The sequence below is a fragment of the Lipotes vexillifer genome, unplaced genomic scaffold, assembly GCF_000442215.2.
Source record: "Lipotes vexillifer unplaced genomic scaffold, Lipotes_vexillifer_v1.1 scaffold584, whole genome shotgun sequence".
NCBI lineage: Eukaryota > Metazoa > Chordata > Mammalia > Artiodactyla > Lipotidae > Lipotes > Lipotes vexillifer.
The window spans coordinates 2,610,576-2,625,897 of NW_006783036.1; the positions used below are offsets into that span (position 1 = coordinate 2,610,576).

At 46.3% G+C, this 15,322-nt stretch overlaps 1 protein-coding gene across 1 annotated transcript in view; it reads right to left on the minus strand.

Moving 5' to 3' along the window:
- Positions 1-15,322, minus strand: part of DYNC1H1 (dynein cytoplasmic 1 heavy chain 1) — a 72,410-nt gene that overhangs the window by 47,131 nt on the left and 9,957 nt on the right. The window contains exons 3-11 of the mRNA XM_007455658.1: positions 14,132-14,305; positions 13,639-13,894; positions 12,923-13,109; positions 10,944-11,215; positions 10,625-10,852; positions 6,510-7,586; positions 5,625-5,804; positions 4,074-4,223; positions 1,898-2,044 (exon numbers count right to left, since the gene is read on the minus strand). Coding sequence (XP_007455720.1) covers positions 1,898-2,044; positions 4,074-4,223; positions 5,625-5,804; positions 6,510-7,586; positions 10,625-10,852; positions 10,944-11,215; positions 12,923-13,109; positions 13,639-13,894; positions 14,132-14,305 — 2,671 coding nt within the window. The remainder of the gene's footprint in view (positions 1-1,897; positions 2,045-4,073; positions 4,224-5,624; positions 5,805-6,509; positions 7,587-10,624; positions 10,853-10,943; positions 11,216-12,922; positions 13,110-13,638; positions 13,895-14,131; positions 14,306-15,322) is intronic.

Sequence of the window (15,322 nt, forward strand, 5' to 3'; positions counted from 1 at the left end):
GGTACGCGGGCCTCCCACTGCTGTGGCCTCTCCCGCTGCGGAGCACAGGCTCCGGACGCGCAGGCTCAGCGGCCATGGCTCACGGGCCCAGCCGCGCCACGGCATGTGGGATCTGCCCGGACCGGGGCACAAACCCGTGTCTCCTGCATCGGCAGGCGGACGCTCAACCACTGCGCCACCAGCGAAGCCCTAATTTTTAAATTAATTAACTTATTTATTTTTGGCTGCGTCAGGTCTTCGTTGCTGCTCGCGGGCTTTCTCTAGTTGCGGCAAGCAGGGGCTACTCTTTGTTGCAGTGTGCGGGCTTCTCATTACGGTGGCTTCTCTTGTGGAGCACGGGCTCTAGGCGCATGCAGGCTTCATTAGTTGTGGCGTGCGGGCTCAGTAGTTGTGGCTCGTGGGCTCTAGAGCGCAGGCTCAGTAGTTGTGGTGCACGGGCTTAGTTGCTCCATGGCATGTAGGATATTCCCCGACCAGGGATCAAATCCGTGTCCCCTGCATTGGCAGGCAGATTCTTAACCATTGCGCCACCAGGGAAGTCCCGATTAGGGTTAATTTTGAAGATAGCGACAGTGGGCGTCCAGGAGCAGGTTGGAGGATGGGAAAGAAAAGACTGGGGGAGGAGCAAATCTGACGGAGGGGACTGAGAGACAAGTCCAGTTTGACACGTCCATCAGGTGGTCACATGGAGACGCCAAGGAGGCAAAGAGACAGGCAGTCTGGAGTTCAGGAAAAGGCCTGGCTGGAGACAGGAACATGGAGCTGTCCGCACCCGGCGGGTATTTGAAGCCAACAGGCTGGATGAGACACAGAGAGAGTGGGGTGGAGACGGCCCTGGACACGTAGTGCCAGTGAAGCAGATGGGCCAGCAAGGTGGAGGGAAGCCAGGAGAGCCGGCAAAAAGAGTGTGGCAAGGAGGGGGCAGGAAAAAGAGAACTGGGCTTAGGTTCACAGTCAAGAAAAGAGACATGCGGGCTTCCCTGGTGGCGCAGTGGTTGAGAATCTGCCTGCCAATGCAGGGGACACGGGTTCGAGCCCTGGTCTGGGAAGATCCCACATGCCATGGAGCAACTGGGCCCGTGAGCCACAATTACTGAGCCTGCGCGTCTGGAGCCTGTGCTCCGCAGAGAACAAGAGAGGCAGCGATAGTGAGAGGCCCACGCACCGCGATGAAGAGTGGCCCCCGCTTGCCACAACTAGAGAAAGCCCTCGCACAGAAACGAAGACGCAACACAGCCATAAATAAATAAATAAATTTTAAAATAAATTAAAAAAAAAAAAAAGAGACACACACTTCCAGATAGGATCAGTTTTCCAGAAAAGTCGGTTACAGCAGAGATTGTGGAATATGTTTATTTGAAAACCACTGGTCCTATTTAGAAGTACTATTGCCTAGAGACCAGGGACTAAATGCAACGGTCTCTTGAGTTTTCCTTTTGCTCTAGGAGTGTCCTAATAAGAGTGTACTATATCTGAGATTTGCTTTAAAATAATCTGCTGCTGGGAGGTGGGGAAGGGAATATAATGAAACAAAATTGGCCACATGTTGATAAATAAAGCGGAGTGGTGTGAGCTCATGATTCCCTCTGCTTTTGTGTATGTTTGCAAATTCCCATAATAAAAATGCAAGTGGGAGGGTGGGCAGGGAGAAGCAGGAATTAAAATTCCCAAAGAAGTTCACGGAGGGAATTTCTAAGAGACCACTGACACCAGAGCTCCAAACCCGACTGTGTGGAAAAGTAACTACTGGGAAAAAACGTCAGGTCACACAAAGCTTCCTCCAGCTTTCCCTCAGAGTGCCGAGCTGAGGTCTGGAGTTTGAAAAGACGCGTCAAGAGCTCTTTAAAGAGGCGCGTGGAGGTGGAGTCCCAGAGTGAGAGGGAGACGCGGAGCTCACCTGGTACCTCTGACTCTGGATCCTGGGGAGAGACAGCACCACCATCTTCCAGGCGAACATCTCCTGGTACAGCTTGTACCTGCACTCCTCGATTGGCGGGTTCAAATAGATGACCTGGTTGGTTATTCTCAGCTCATGAACGACATTCTACGAAGCAAAGATTTCATGTTTACTCAGCAGTCTATTTCAGTAAAACGGCTTTTTGATAAAGAACACTTTCTCTCTCTAATTATTAAGCTACTTCCGTCTGAACCACAAAGTCTGTTACTTTATGAACAGACTCGGTCTTCCCTGACTTCACGTTTGTGGCCTGTGCCCCCGCCAAGGAAGAGGAGGTCAGAGGGCAGGCCCCGCTTGGGTGCTTCCTGGGTCCCCCAGTGCCTGGGTGTCATACACACAACAGGTGCTCAGTGAAGCACCATCGGATATGACGTGCGTGACGATATCTGCACACGAGGACCTTGAGACCTGAGAAACCAGTGACACGAGGCCAATTTTACTGACGTGTGTTTACAAGTCGGGGTCAGTCTGTGCCACCTGCCACTGCTTTAGGCTAATGGAGAATTCCAGCTCAGTCTCCACTAGATACTGTATCCACTCAGACACACTCACTGGCTTTTCTGCATCTCAGTATTTTAAAAAGTACACTCTGGGGATGAATATCTGTAATATTCCAAAGTGAAAACATTTTTCAAGCATAAAAGCGGAAAAAAAAAGGTATAAAGTCTGCGTAGAAAAAAAAAAGCCAATTGTTTCTCCCAGATCAAAGTTTTTACTTGCCCAGTTCTTCCAGGCTTCTGTTTTGTGAGACCTTTTTATTGGTAAATATAACACACATACTGTAAACTACATAAAAGTAACACATGGCTTAATGAATTAGTGTAAGGTGGACAGCTTTATAACTACCACCCACGACAGGAGACAGGGACCTACTTGCAGAGTCTGAACAGAACTTTCTGGAAAGCTTGCTAGGCCCCAGTTGACCACTCCTTCACACAAATGGGAAACAGCTGGCTTGGAGACAAAGACTGCTGTCCAGTGTGCTGACCAGTGTGCTACTGCATTCTCCCACAAGAATTCGATTCAGATTTTTGTGAGAACAGTGACATTTTAGGGTCATAGTCTGAACACCTGCTTGTAGCAGATTATCATGTTCAGTTCTGGAAATGATTTTTTACATATCATACATGCTTGGAAAGCAGAGATTTTTTTTTTCCCCAGTGTAAATTTATTTCTAAATATTGTTTTCTATTAAATAAAACTTCTGTTTTTGAAACTATTTTAGACTTATAGGAGAGTTCTAAGGCAAGTATGAAGAGTTTCCATACACCCTCACCAGCTTCCTCTAACGTGGTGTAATTACCAAAACAAAGACGTCAGCACTGATATAATACTATGAACTGAAACACTGACTTCAGTCAGATTCCCAGGATCTAACGAGGACACACATCACAGTTAGTTGTCACAGCTCCTCACTCCCCTTCCAGTCTGTGACATTTTCTCAGCTTTTCCTGTCTCTCTCTCATGACCGTGGCATTCTGGTGTCCTGTGGGATGGCCCTCCACCTGGGTTCGCCTGACGTTTTCCTCATGGTTACTGGGGGAAGACCATAGGGGTGAAGAGCCCTTCTCATCTCACCGCAGGCGACACCACACATCTCCCCTGGGATGCTGACTTGGGTCAGCTGAGCGTGGTGGCGCCTGTCAGGTTTCTCCACTGTAAAGTGACCTTTTCCCTGGTCGTTTTTTTTTTATTTTTTATTTTTTAAATTAATTTATTTATTGGCTGCGTCGGGTTTTCGTTGCTGCGCACGGGCTTTCTCTAGTTGCGGCGAGCGGGGGCCACTCTTCGTTGCGGTGCACGGGCTTCTCACTGCGGTGGCTTCTCTTGTTGCGGAGCACGGGCTCTAGGCGTGTGGGCTTCAGTAGTTGTGTCACTGTGGGCTCGGTAGTTGTGGCTCACGGGCTCTGGAGCGCAGGCTCAGTCGTTGTGGCGCATGGGCTTAGTTGCTCTGCGGCATGTGGGATCTTCCCGGACCGGGGCTCGAACCCATGTCCCCTGCATTAGCAGGCGGGTTCTTAACCCCTGCGCCACCAGGGAAGCCCTCCCTGGTAGTTTTTAAGGGGAGAAGCTTGTTTAATTTACTATCGAATCGGCTGCGCTGGGAAATACTGACCTTGATCTTTGGCTCTCCTCCAGGTTTGTGACTAACTTGAGGTGCGTCCGTATCCATGTCGACCTCTGCTTTATCCTCAGCTTGTCCAAGAAGCACCTGGGTCCAAGCTCTCAGGCCGGCTTGCAGGCGGACGCCCAGTATTCTTTCAATCTACAGAGAAAACATGTCCAAGAACAGTGTCTCTTCCGAAAGTTATTAGCTCACAGAGCACGTTAACAGAAAGCTGACGTTTTGGGTCCAGGATGAACTGTTTCTGACTACAAGCCTTCACCCCTGCTTCTCAGCCTCATTTCCTCACCTTCCAGCCTCAGATCACCGTCTACTAGGCTGACTGTGCTTTCCACTTGCAGGATCCCCACTGATAAGTGATAAAGATACTAACACAAACGCAGCAGATGTAGCGAAGGTCTTGATATTTGTTCGGTATGGTAGACAATTTACAAAACAAAAGCATTTTCCTGGTAGCCTCAGAGATAAAACTAGAAAACTATAATTTGGAGATTAAACAATTTTCTTTTTCTTTTCAAAACTGAGGCATAAGTGACATGTAACATTATTATTAGTTTTGGACATACGACATAATGATTCAATATTGGTATATACTGCAAAAGGATCACCACAGTAAGCCTAGTTAACATCCGTCACCAAACAGTGACCATTTTCTTTCAACAAGCAAAGAAGAAAGCCAGAATTCTCTTCTGATCTGTAACGAGACAAACAGATTTACAAACAGATTTCCTATGACTAGGATGTCTGTATGTCTTGTTTAACGTCTGGCCACACAACCATCCTGGGAATGCTGTGAGGGCAGCTTGAGATAAACTGGGACTTGCAGTCGATTCAGAAGAGGGGGGCCTGTGAACTTTCACTGTTTGGGTCCCACCGGTGGATACACTGCAACTTCTGTATCCATTTTAAAGGAGAAAACCTGTGACCCACACACAACAACTTCAGAACTGACCAACTACCATCTGTCCACCGAGTGACCTCTGCCATAAAACATCCTCCTTCTAGAGACTTCACAGCTGCACTCTCTGACATACACCGACGAGAAAGCGACATGGGGTGGTAAGTACGCTTCAAACACACACACACACCTCTCCCTCCCCACATACACCCCTACACGCGTGAGCCAAGATCCTCTCTCCACCAGGAATAAGAGGTTCTTGGATGCTGGGTGGGATGGTGGAGGGGGACCAGGTGGTCAGAGAAGGGTGCCAGGGGAAGAGGGCCAGGAAGAACCACCTAAATTATCAGCAGAGCAGGGAAGGGCAAGTAGGAGGTTGTCAAATATCCAGAAAACAGAGAGAACTCTTTCTCCTCCCCCATAGCTCCCTGCTTCCAACTTACAAAGAAGGTTACTACGGCCAATACCACAGTTCAGCTCTATCACTAGCTACACGGGCTTTCTGGAGAGAACTGGACTGTCACTGGTAACTTCTATGGAAACATGCTTCTCAGTGACAAACTAATTAGCTAGGGAACAGGGCACACCCCCACGCAGACAGCAGACAAGCGGGCAGCAGTGTGTGTAACAGGCCCCATACCCACCTCCATGTCCAGCTTGTTGACCCAGATGGGCAGGTTTGAGTAGGAGTGCAGGTTGAGGTCGTCCACGGCCTTCTGCACTCTGTTCAGGATCTCGGAGAAAGTCTTATGATCATACATGCAAGTCTCCAGGGACCGGACTTCCAGGTCTATTTTTTCCTCAATAATCAGCAGATCATCCACCTAAAGGAAGGTATATTTAGTATTTAAAACAGCCACTCACTCTATTTCTTTATCTTACGTATATTCTTCTCAATTAATAAATGTCCGAGGCAGAGAAGTTCTTCCACAGATAGCTAACCCTACGTGTTGGCGTGAGAACATGCCTGTGTCTCTGTGGAGGAAGGGAAATGTATGTAAACGAGCAGCTTCCCCCCTTGCCCACCCCTGCTCCCGGGAAGGGCGACCTCTGTCAGTTTGCGAGGAGGACACCAACGCGCTCTGCTCAGCACTTTCCCTCGCTGGGAGCCGGCCGCGCACCAGACCAGCGGACTCTGTCCTGCCCGCAGTGGCAGGCGCAGGGCCAGGAGGTGGCAGCTGGGCAGCTGGGTGAGGGTCTGGGGTGGAAGTCCAGGTCTGGGGCAGACTGACCGCAAGCACCACGACTGCAGATCGAGAGCCCATTCTCCACGCAGCTTTACCAGTAATAAAGCTCTCGTGCCCTTCACCTCTCTACTGGTTTCCTACCTGAACTCGGGCTGTCACTTAACGGCTTCCCTAAAGCCGCAACACCATCCAACAGCCCGGTGAGTGAAAGGCTGCTTTCTCCCTCTCAGCGGACTCGGCCCTAAGCTGTAGGGATCACGTGTGCCCTCTGCGGGGGAGCTAATGTATTAACGGATTAGCCATCGCTGGGTCCCGGACGTGGAGGATGAAAGCAGAACACACCTTTTCTTGGAAGTTGAAGACAGTCTCCGCTAAGCGCTGCACGTAGGGGTCGAGCTTGTAGGACTCCCACACCAAGGCGATGCCCTCCGCGATCAGAGCCTGCACCTCCTTTTTCAAGCCCGCGACCAGCAGGGAGATGGTGTTGCGCTCCTCCACCTTCTCACACGTGCGTTCGTAAGTCCGAACGCTCTCGATCAGCGAAATGGCGAACGGGTAGAGCTGGTTTGCTTGGTGAGCCTTGTTCACAATCGCCAGCGGGACTCGGAAACCGAGCCACTTGAGGTTTCGAACTTCTTTGGAGAGTGTGATAATCTCGGGGAGGAAGTTAACCTTCAGCTTGAGGACGTTTCCGGACCGGCCCCGGACGCGCGTGCTCTCGATGGTGAAGATGCGGCCTGAGACACCCAGGTTGCGCTGCTGCACCTTGCGGGCCCAGTCGTCAAAGATCTCCTGCGTGTTGAGCTTCATGCGGAAGCTGTCTCCGTCCTGCTTCAGCTTCTGCCCCTCTACGTGGTTCTCCCAGCCCTTGCCCAGCACGTCCTCCACGCGCTTCATGTAGGCCGTCAGCTGTCGGTCGATCTGCTTTGCCCAAATGATGGACCCCGACACCGGTGGCAGGTCGCGCACGTGGCTCATCTTACACGCCTGGCTCTGCGGGTACTGGACCTTGAACTTGTCGTGCAGAGACTCGATGTCGTCCTTCACACGCTGGATCAGCTGGGTCTGGTACTCGCGGATGGCCCCACGGATGTGAGGCCTGACAAACAGCGCGTTGAACCTGGAGAAAATCCTGAACATCTCATTGGCGTTCTTAGCCGTGCCGAGCTGATCTCGAAGGCGAGCGGTGATCCGGGTCTCCACCCTGTCGATCCTCTCGTCGTATCTCTTCATCGCAGCCTCCCAGGCCTCCGTGCCCTCTTTGGAGACGTCGAGCCCGTCCACTTCCTTGACATTCTCGTAAGCGAGGTTGACCTCCTCTATGGCATTTGCGTCAGCAGCATCGAAGAGAACCTCGGCTACTTTCATGTCTTGGGGTTCGGGCACCTCTCCTTGGTTCTGCTGTGCAACTGCTGTGACCTGGAAGGAGAGGATTCGTAACAAAAAAACGTCTGCCAAATGAAGACTCATCCTGTTGCGCACAAGCAGCACACACCATACAAAATGACCCGTCCACCACGTAGGTTCAACGTTTAGTCAAACATTTTATAACTACAACTCAACAAGACCATGTAAGACATTATATGGTATGTTTTAACTCTGTGCTGGAAAGATCTTCTGACAATGTAGTTTCGTTGCTTAAGCTAAAAGAACATGTCTTAAAACCTGGGTTTGGGGTTCTTCCCTCTTCAATGTTTAGACTATGATTAAAATTGCATTGGAAAGCTCAGGAATTCACAGGAGTGCTACGTACAAACTTAGTATCCAACATGCTTTTCCTTTTCCTTTTTTTTTTTTTAAACTTTAAATTATAATCCATCGGTCCATACCACAGCAGAGGGACAAAGTGCTACAGTAACTGAGAAGAGTCCATTCAGTTTTCTTCATGCTACTGGAGAGACAGCAGAGTACACACAGGATCTTTGCCTCAGGAAATGCTAAGACTTCCAGGCATATCTCAGGCCCACACTCACAGAATTATAACACTAGGCAGGGGTCTTGATCTGGGGTCCACAGATGCCTCGGATGAAATTCAGACAGTCTGTGAGTTTGTTTGGGGCAAATCATGATTTTCACTAACTCCCTAATTCAATTTAGCATTTCCTTCAATTATGAATGTGGGCTACAGCCACAGCTGTTCACAGTTCCAACTCTGTCCTCAGTAACTCCCTCCTCAGCACATTCCTACAGCTGTGCACATCCTACAGCTGTGCACATCCTAAGGTCATGTTTACGTTCACTACTACAGAATTAGGGTATTAGGCCTGTCACTAGGTCTTGCTCTTTCAAGCGTTCATGGAGAAGCATACAGGTTACGAGATCACAATTTCAAAACTGCTGACAACTGTTTATTTGTAAACCTGTGCGTTTTAGTTTATGTATTTAAAAACATTCTGAGGACTCTGGGTGATGACAGCGTAGGAGCAAAAACTGGGCACGGTGATCAAGCAGCCATTCCAGGACAGCGGAAAACAAGCAATGGCGGCCAGCACCTTGAGCTGTGTTTGTACCAGGTAAGAGCAGCGAGCTGACGGCCGTCCTGCCTGGAGGGGCTCCCATCCGCCAGCTCAGGCAGGAAAACCCGCAGCTTTGCAGGTGGGAGGACAAGAGCAATAGGCATAAAGGGGAGATTCTGGAAAAGACAGCCTGACAAGGGCCGAGGTACTAAATTACACGGACACACAGGAGACCCTGGGGAGTCCTGCAAGAATGAAAAGTCTGGGCAGATTTACAACTTGCTGTCAACCAAGAATTCTATAACCGGTGAAACTATCCTTCAAATATGAGAGTGAAATATTTTTCCCAATAAACAAGAAATGAGGGAAACTGTTGCCAGCAAACCTATGGAACAAGAAATACTAAAGCAAGTCCTTTAGGCTAAAGAGATAAGACAGCAGAGAGTAACTTAGGCCATAGGAAGGAATGAAGAGAACTGGAAAATATAAATCGGGGACAAACATAAAAGATTGTATTATTATTTTTCTTTTCTTCTCCTGATTTTTCTAAGATATATATGACTGTTTAAAACAAAACTTGCAACACTATATTGCTGGGTTTGCAATACATGTAATAGGTATGTAATATACATGTATGGGAAGAGCAGTCTTATTTCCACTGTTATAAATATGACAAGCAGGAGGAGACAGGGCTACACCGGTTATGAGGTTCAGTCAGTACTGAGCACATCATGATAAATTAAAGATCTAGAGTAATCCCTGAAAAAGAAAATTCAAAGAAATACAGCTACAAGTCTATAGAGGAATTAAAATGATATACTAAAAATAACACAAAAGAAGGCAGTACAGGAACAGAGAAAGAGATGAATGGAAAACAAATAGCAAATGGCAGGTCTAAATCCAACCGTATCAATGATTATCTTAAATGTGAACAGACTAAGTAGTCCAAAAGACCGTTCTGAGAATGTATGCCTGCACACCTGAGTTTATCATACATCTTACAAATGTAGAGGACGTACATATACCATATGGTTTACAAACAAAAAGAAAGCAGACAATGATCTTTTGAAACAATGCTATCTGAGAAGAGGGACGTGGCAAAAAAGGGTCGAGACACCCGAGGCCGGAACGAATCAGCCCGTCCCAAGTCTCTCATGGACACAATAAAGGGTTAACATTTAAACCAACACACGCACACGTGTACATATAAATTAGCACCGCACTGAGTAAAAAGATGCCGAGGATGCGTTGTTAACAATCTGCTCCACCCTGAAGAGCAGGCACTCCTAATCGGAGAATGAACCCTTCTAGATGGCATCATTTCTAGACTGGATCCCCCCCGCCCAACCCAACTAACAGCTCATCACAAAATTTTCAAACTACAGGAGGGTAGAAAGAATTCTAGACTGAATACCCATATACCACCACCTAGAGCCTATAATTAACATCAACCAATTAACACTGGCTCTGTACTGGCTTTTATCCTGTATCTATCCACTTACCGACTCTTCTACCTGTAAGTACTTCTGGACTCTGGGTTTTTTAAAGGGAGAAAGGCATTGGTGAAGAAGAGTGCTGAACTGAGAAGAGATAAAAAAGCACGAACAGAGAAAAGGAGTCATTTCATCCTTTTAATAAATCTGAGGCAAATGCAATTATTATCCACAGTTTAGAGATAAGGGGTCTGGGGAAAAGGTTAAATAATGTGCCCCAGGCACATGGCTAGTTCAACGGTGGGATCAGGATTTAAACCCATGAAGTCTGGCTCTGGGGTCCGTGCAATTTGGAGACGGGGATGAATCGATGGAGAACGTTAAAGACGAACTGAAACACCATGATTCAGAATCACTAGATCTTAAAAGATTACAGTGACGGGTAAAAACGGAGCTGAAGGAGTACTTCACAGTATAAAACAGAAACAAGTAGTTAAATCTAAAAGAAAAAAGAGAGAGAGGGTCATTCAAACCATGCACGTACGAAGTTTTAGAATGTGAATCACACCTGTGGCCTCAGGACCCTGACAATGACAGCTCTCAGCTGCTCGTGCTGGCGTCTAAACTTCCTCATCTGGTCAAGGCGAGCCTGAAGCTTCCTGTGAGCAGGGTTGATTCGCCACACCATCTTCAGGTTTTCTTCCCTTTTCCTTTTGACAATGTCTCTCAACAACACCTGGAGTTTCTCATATTCATCATCCCAAGTCTGAAAGACTTCAAAGCACGCGACCATAACCTGGTATATAATTTAAGAAAGCAAGTGTATTATTAAAGCATATTTTCATCTCAGTGCCCTCAGGTTGGTTTTCTGATATATTACAACTCACTTTTTCAAATTCTTCATAAGCAACATGCATCAGTTTTCTAGTGCCCAGCACTTTGAGTAACTGAGAACTCAAGTCTCTTGAAATCGCCTCCACCAAACGCAGTGCCCTCTGAATGGGGTATTTTGTGTTTCGGATCTTTCTCAGATGGGTGAAAATTGCAACAAGTGCCTGCCTTATCTTGTCCAGCTCAGTGGCAGACAGCAAGTCATTCAGAGGAAAATCTTTCATCAGAGGATTGTAGTCATTCACAGTTTCCAAGGCCTGTTTCAGACCTAGATTAACAGAGAAACAGTTAATGGTTTTCACATGAAGTGATACAACTATCATGTTGTTATATATCAGTTATACCACAATGAAAAATAAAGCAAAAAGATATTTCTTTTAGGTTTAAATACTGGTTAAGTAAACTAAAGTATATCCTCACAACAGAACATTTTGATGTTGCAAAAGATTTAGTGACACAGAAATTGTGTTATTTGAAAGAAAAGAATGTTATTAACAAGATAATCCCAGTGTGGTCTCATTTTTGCTTTTTTAAGAATATCAGTCAACTCATGCACTCCAAAGGCTATGAGTGGTAGCCCCAAAGATTTCATCTTTTTTTGCTTTCTGTATTATCTAAACATTCTAGTAATACCACTTTAGTATTTTTTTAACATCTTTATTGGAGTATAATTGCTTTAAAATGGTGTGTTAGTTTCTGCTTTATAACAAAGTGAACCAGCTATACATATACATATATGCCCATATCTCCTCCCTCCTGCGTCTCCCACTACTTTAGTTGTCTTTTTTTTTGCGGTACGCGGGCCTCTCACTGCGGCGGCCTCTCCCGTTGCGGAGCACAGGCCCCGGATATGCAGGCTCAGCGGCCATGGCTCACGGGCCCAGCCGCTCCGCGGCATGCGGGATATTCCCGGACCAGGGCACGAACCCGCGTCCCCTGCATCGGCAGGCGGACTCTCAACCACTGCGCCACCAGGGAAGCCCTACTTTAGTTTTAAAAAACTAGAATTTTATCATCCTTAAGAACAGTAAAATTTAAATTTTATACCCATGGCTCAAGTTAGGGGAATATATTATGGACGTGGAATCACAGAAAAACCTGGCTCCTCGTCCATTTTTTTTTTTTTTTTAAACTTCCTCTGGCATAAGATTTACAAAAGAAATGTATTAGGAAAGAAATAAAGGTTTCAGAGGTATTAAAAAATTCAAGGTATACATTTCCGTACTAGTGAGTGCCCATATCCTAGTGAATGTATGCAGTATGATCAAAATAACTGGAAGGTTTCCACCCGGAACGCCCTCTAACATTTAAAATGTGGGCACCACAACCTTTTGTGGAGGGGGAGAAAAGAACATGACAACTACTGCAGTCCTGATGGCTTGTTCCAACACGTCTCTGGTGGGCACAGAGTGGCAGAGCAACGTCCACCCGTGGCCGGTCATTCCACATTTGTGTGCCTGGTACATGCTCATTCCACATCACTCCCCCTGCTGCCCGTTCGGAAAATAACTTTATCTTGACCACTTTTCAGAACGGGGTGGGGGGGGAGGGCAGAGAACAGAGGAAGGGGGGCAGGTAAAAGCGGAAAAGAAAGTACTGACCGGCTCTCCCCCCACAGCCCTGCGGGCAAAGAACTTCCGCTTAACGTAAACCATGTTCCTGCTTGGACCGTCAAAAGCACACCTGACTTTACACTAAGAGAGTGCAGCCTACTCAAGGAACCAAGTAACTGAGAAAACAAGAGGGAAGCTCCCAGCGTCCCCTGTACTCATGCCTAGAAACCGGCTTATGTTCTTAAAACCCTGGAAGGGAAAGGGAGGTATGTGAGAAAATCATTTTCATTACCTAGAGCTGGGGGAAAGATGGGATAAGTTGCCAAGGAGTAAACAGTCAGGAAAGATGGTGCATCTATTAATTTTCACCACAAAACCCAGGTCAACAGCTTATTGATCAGACTATCAGCTCTAGTTTTTACCTGTGTCAGTGTCGAAGCTGACGGTGGCATGGAAACGTTTGCCGTGTTTCAAGATATCCAGCGTCAGGAGAACTTCTGGGCTCTCTCGTTTCTCCTGGATGCGGTATAACGCACGTTCCAAGTTTAGCCAAAAACTAATTTCCTGTAAGGCAGTTCCTGAGGCAGGATCTCGATCAAGTTTGGTCACCTTAAATATAAAATAACATTCAAGAGTATTCAGCATTTAAACAAAGGTACAAAACGTACCGTTAACTAAGAACATGCATTATAATTTAGTTTTTATATTTCAAGCAGATTTCCTTCCTTGTATTATAAGCGGTTTAGTTTGAAATCAAAGGTCTGGACTTCCCTGGAGGTCCACTGGTTAAGACTCCACGTTCCCACTGCAGGTGGTGCGGGTTCGATCCCTGGTTGGGGAACTAAGATGCTACATGACACAAAGTACAACCAAAAAAAAAAAAAGAAATCAAAGGTCTGAGACAGCTGAGATTAGCGCTCTCTCAGGGATGTTATTTAAACCATGTCACACGGTACCCTGACCACTCCACTCCACCTGGGCCGACATTAATCCTCCATTGAGCATTCCCAGGACCAGTGGGAGGTACTGCTAACAGTCATCACAGAATTCACCTCATTGACAAGAACTCGGACCAGTTTTCTCACAGATATTAAAGAGTAAAGCATTTTACGTGATATTTTCAATACTGTGCTCTTACTTTTTGAATTTCTCGGATCCAGCGGTTAACTCCAGATTGTAACTGATTGAGAAAAGTTGGGTCTTCAACCTTATCTCCAAAGTCTGTAACTTTTGGCTTTTCTCCACGCTCATAACACTGTTTTGCAACATTTGTAATAATTGGATGAATGGGCAGGCTGATCTCTGGAATTTCAATATTCTGCTGCAGGTGAAGGAGTCCCATTTCAAGTTCTGCAATCTTTTTTTCAACTGAAGGAGCCATTTTATCACCATCCCTAAAAAGACAGGAAATAGCTCAGACTTTAGTGCGCTATTGGTCTCCAAAGAGATTCTATTATCTCAGGTCTGTCAAATATTAATAATACACATTTTATTAATGCAACAGATTTACATCCTCTTGGTTTACTAGCTTTTCCCTCCCGATTTCTGAATTTTACATCATCTTCCACAGTGTGTCGTGAACATTAAGTAAAATACGGCATTCAAACTAACGAAGGAAAAATGGTTTTTACCTGTCTGCCTTGCCAGACTCTCTGATATAGGACTTAAAAAAAGGAGCCACCGCATTGCTAATGAAAGAGTGCAAGGTTTCATACGGCGAGTCTTCACTGAGTGTGAGGACACGGAGCTGGGACGATACTGGCTTGTCTGCATCAATCACTGGAGTCCGTTTAATGAATGCCAGGCTGCAAGAACGGAAAAGAAGAAATTAGAACAAAGAGTCTCATTCTTCATCAGTTTTAGTAACTGCAGCCTTCTTTGTGTTGCATGCAAACTAAAAATTCATTTGAATGTTTTAATTTTAAAATCACATTAGGAATAGACTAAATTGTTGCTTTTCTAATAGTGAAATACATTGCTTCTCTTTCTTTACTCACCTATGTGAGAACTAGCAAATCAAGGTTAAGATTATAACATGTGACCATGAAAGCAGACCAAGTCTCATATGGGGGTTGAGCTCATAACCTTGCCCTCAGGAAAACTAACCTCCCTATAGCAGTTGCAAGTTACAAGCCCCGATTAACTTAAATCCGATCTCATACTAATTTGTCCCATTCATTTATGGCATTGAATCACATGTCAACTTGACTAAACAAAAGTCACCTGCAGGTTGAAGTGACGAGAGGACATTCCAGGCCCCTACAGCCTGGCCTAAACCAACCCTTCCAGTTTCATCTCCTGCTACGCACCCCCTACCCCACCTGAGACACCCTTTAAACTACATGGCCCATTCTCTAAACTTCATGTGCTTTTGTGTAGTTGCTTAAGAAACCTATATTCATCTGCTGAAATTCCAAGTAACCCCCAAAACCCAGCTCCAGCATCACTTCTCCCATGGGGCTGTCCCTGAGCAGAAGCAATCTCCGCAGTCTTCACGTTTCATGGTATTCTACACCTCTAAGATTTTGCCAAGTATTACAGCTAGTTGTGTATCTGCCATCCTTTCTCCCAAAAGACCATAAACTTCTTGGGAAAAGGAGCTATGTTTTATTCCTTTGCACACCTACTGCTGTATCTTACACATAACAGGTGCTCAAAGGTGGTTGAATTAACAGCTTCAACAGGAGCAATATTTGAATCTTCCAGTTCTCATATTATGCATATGTACTTTATACATAATACTTCACATTATTCTAAAAAGTCAGTGAAGCTTCCTGATGTGACACGCTGAGAAGGAAGACAGTCACAGTAGTATTCCTGCT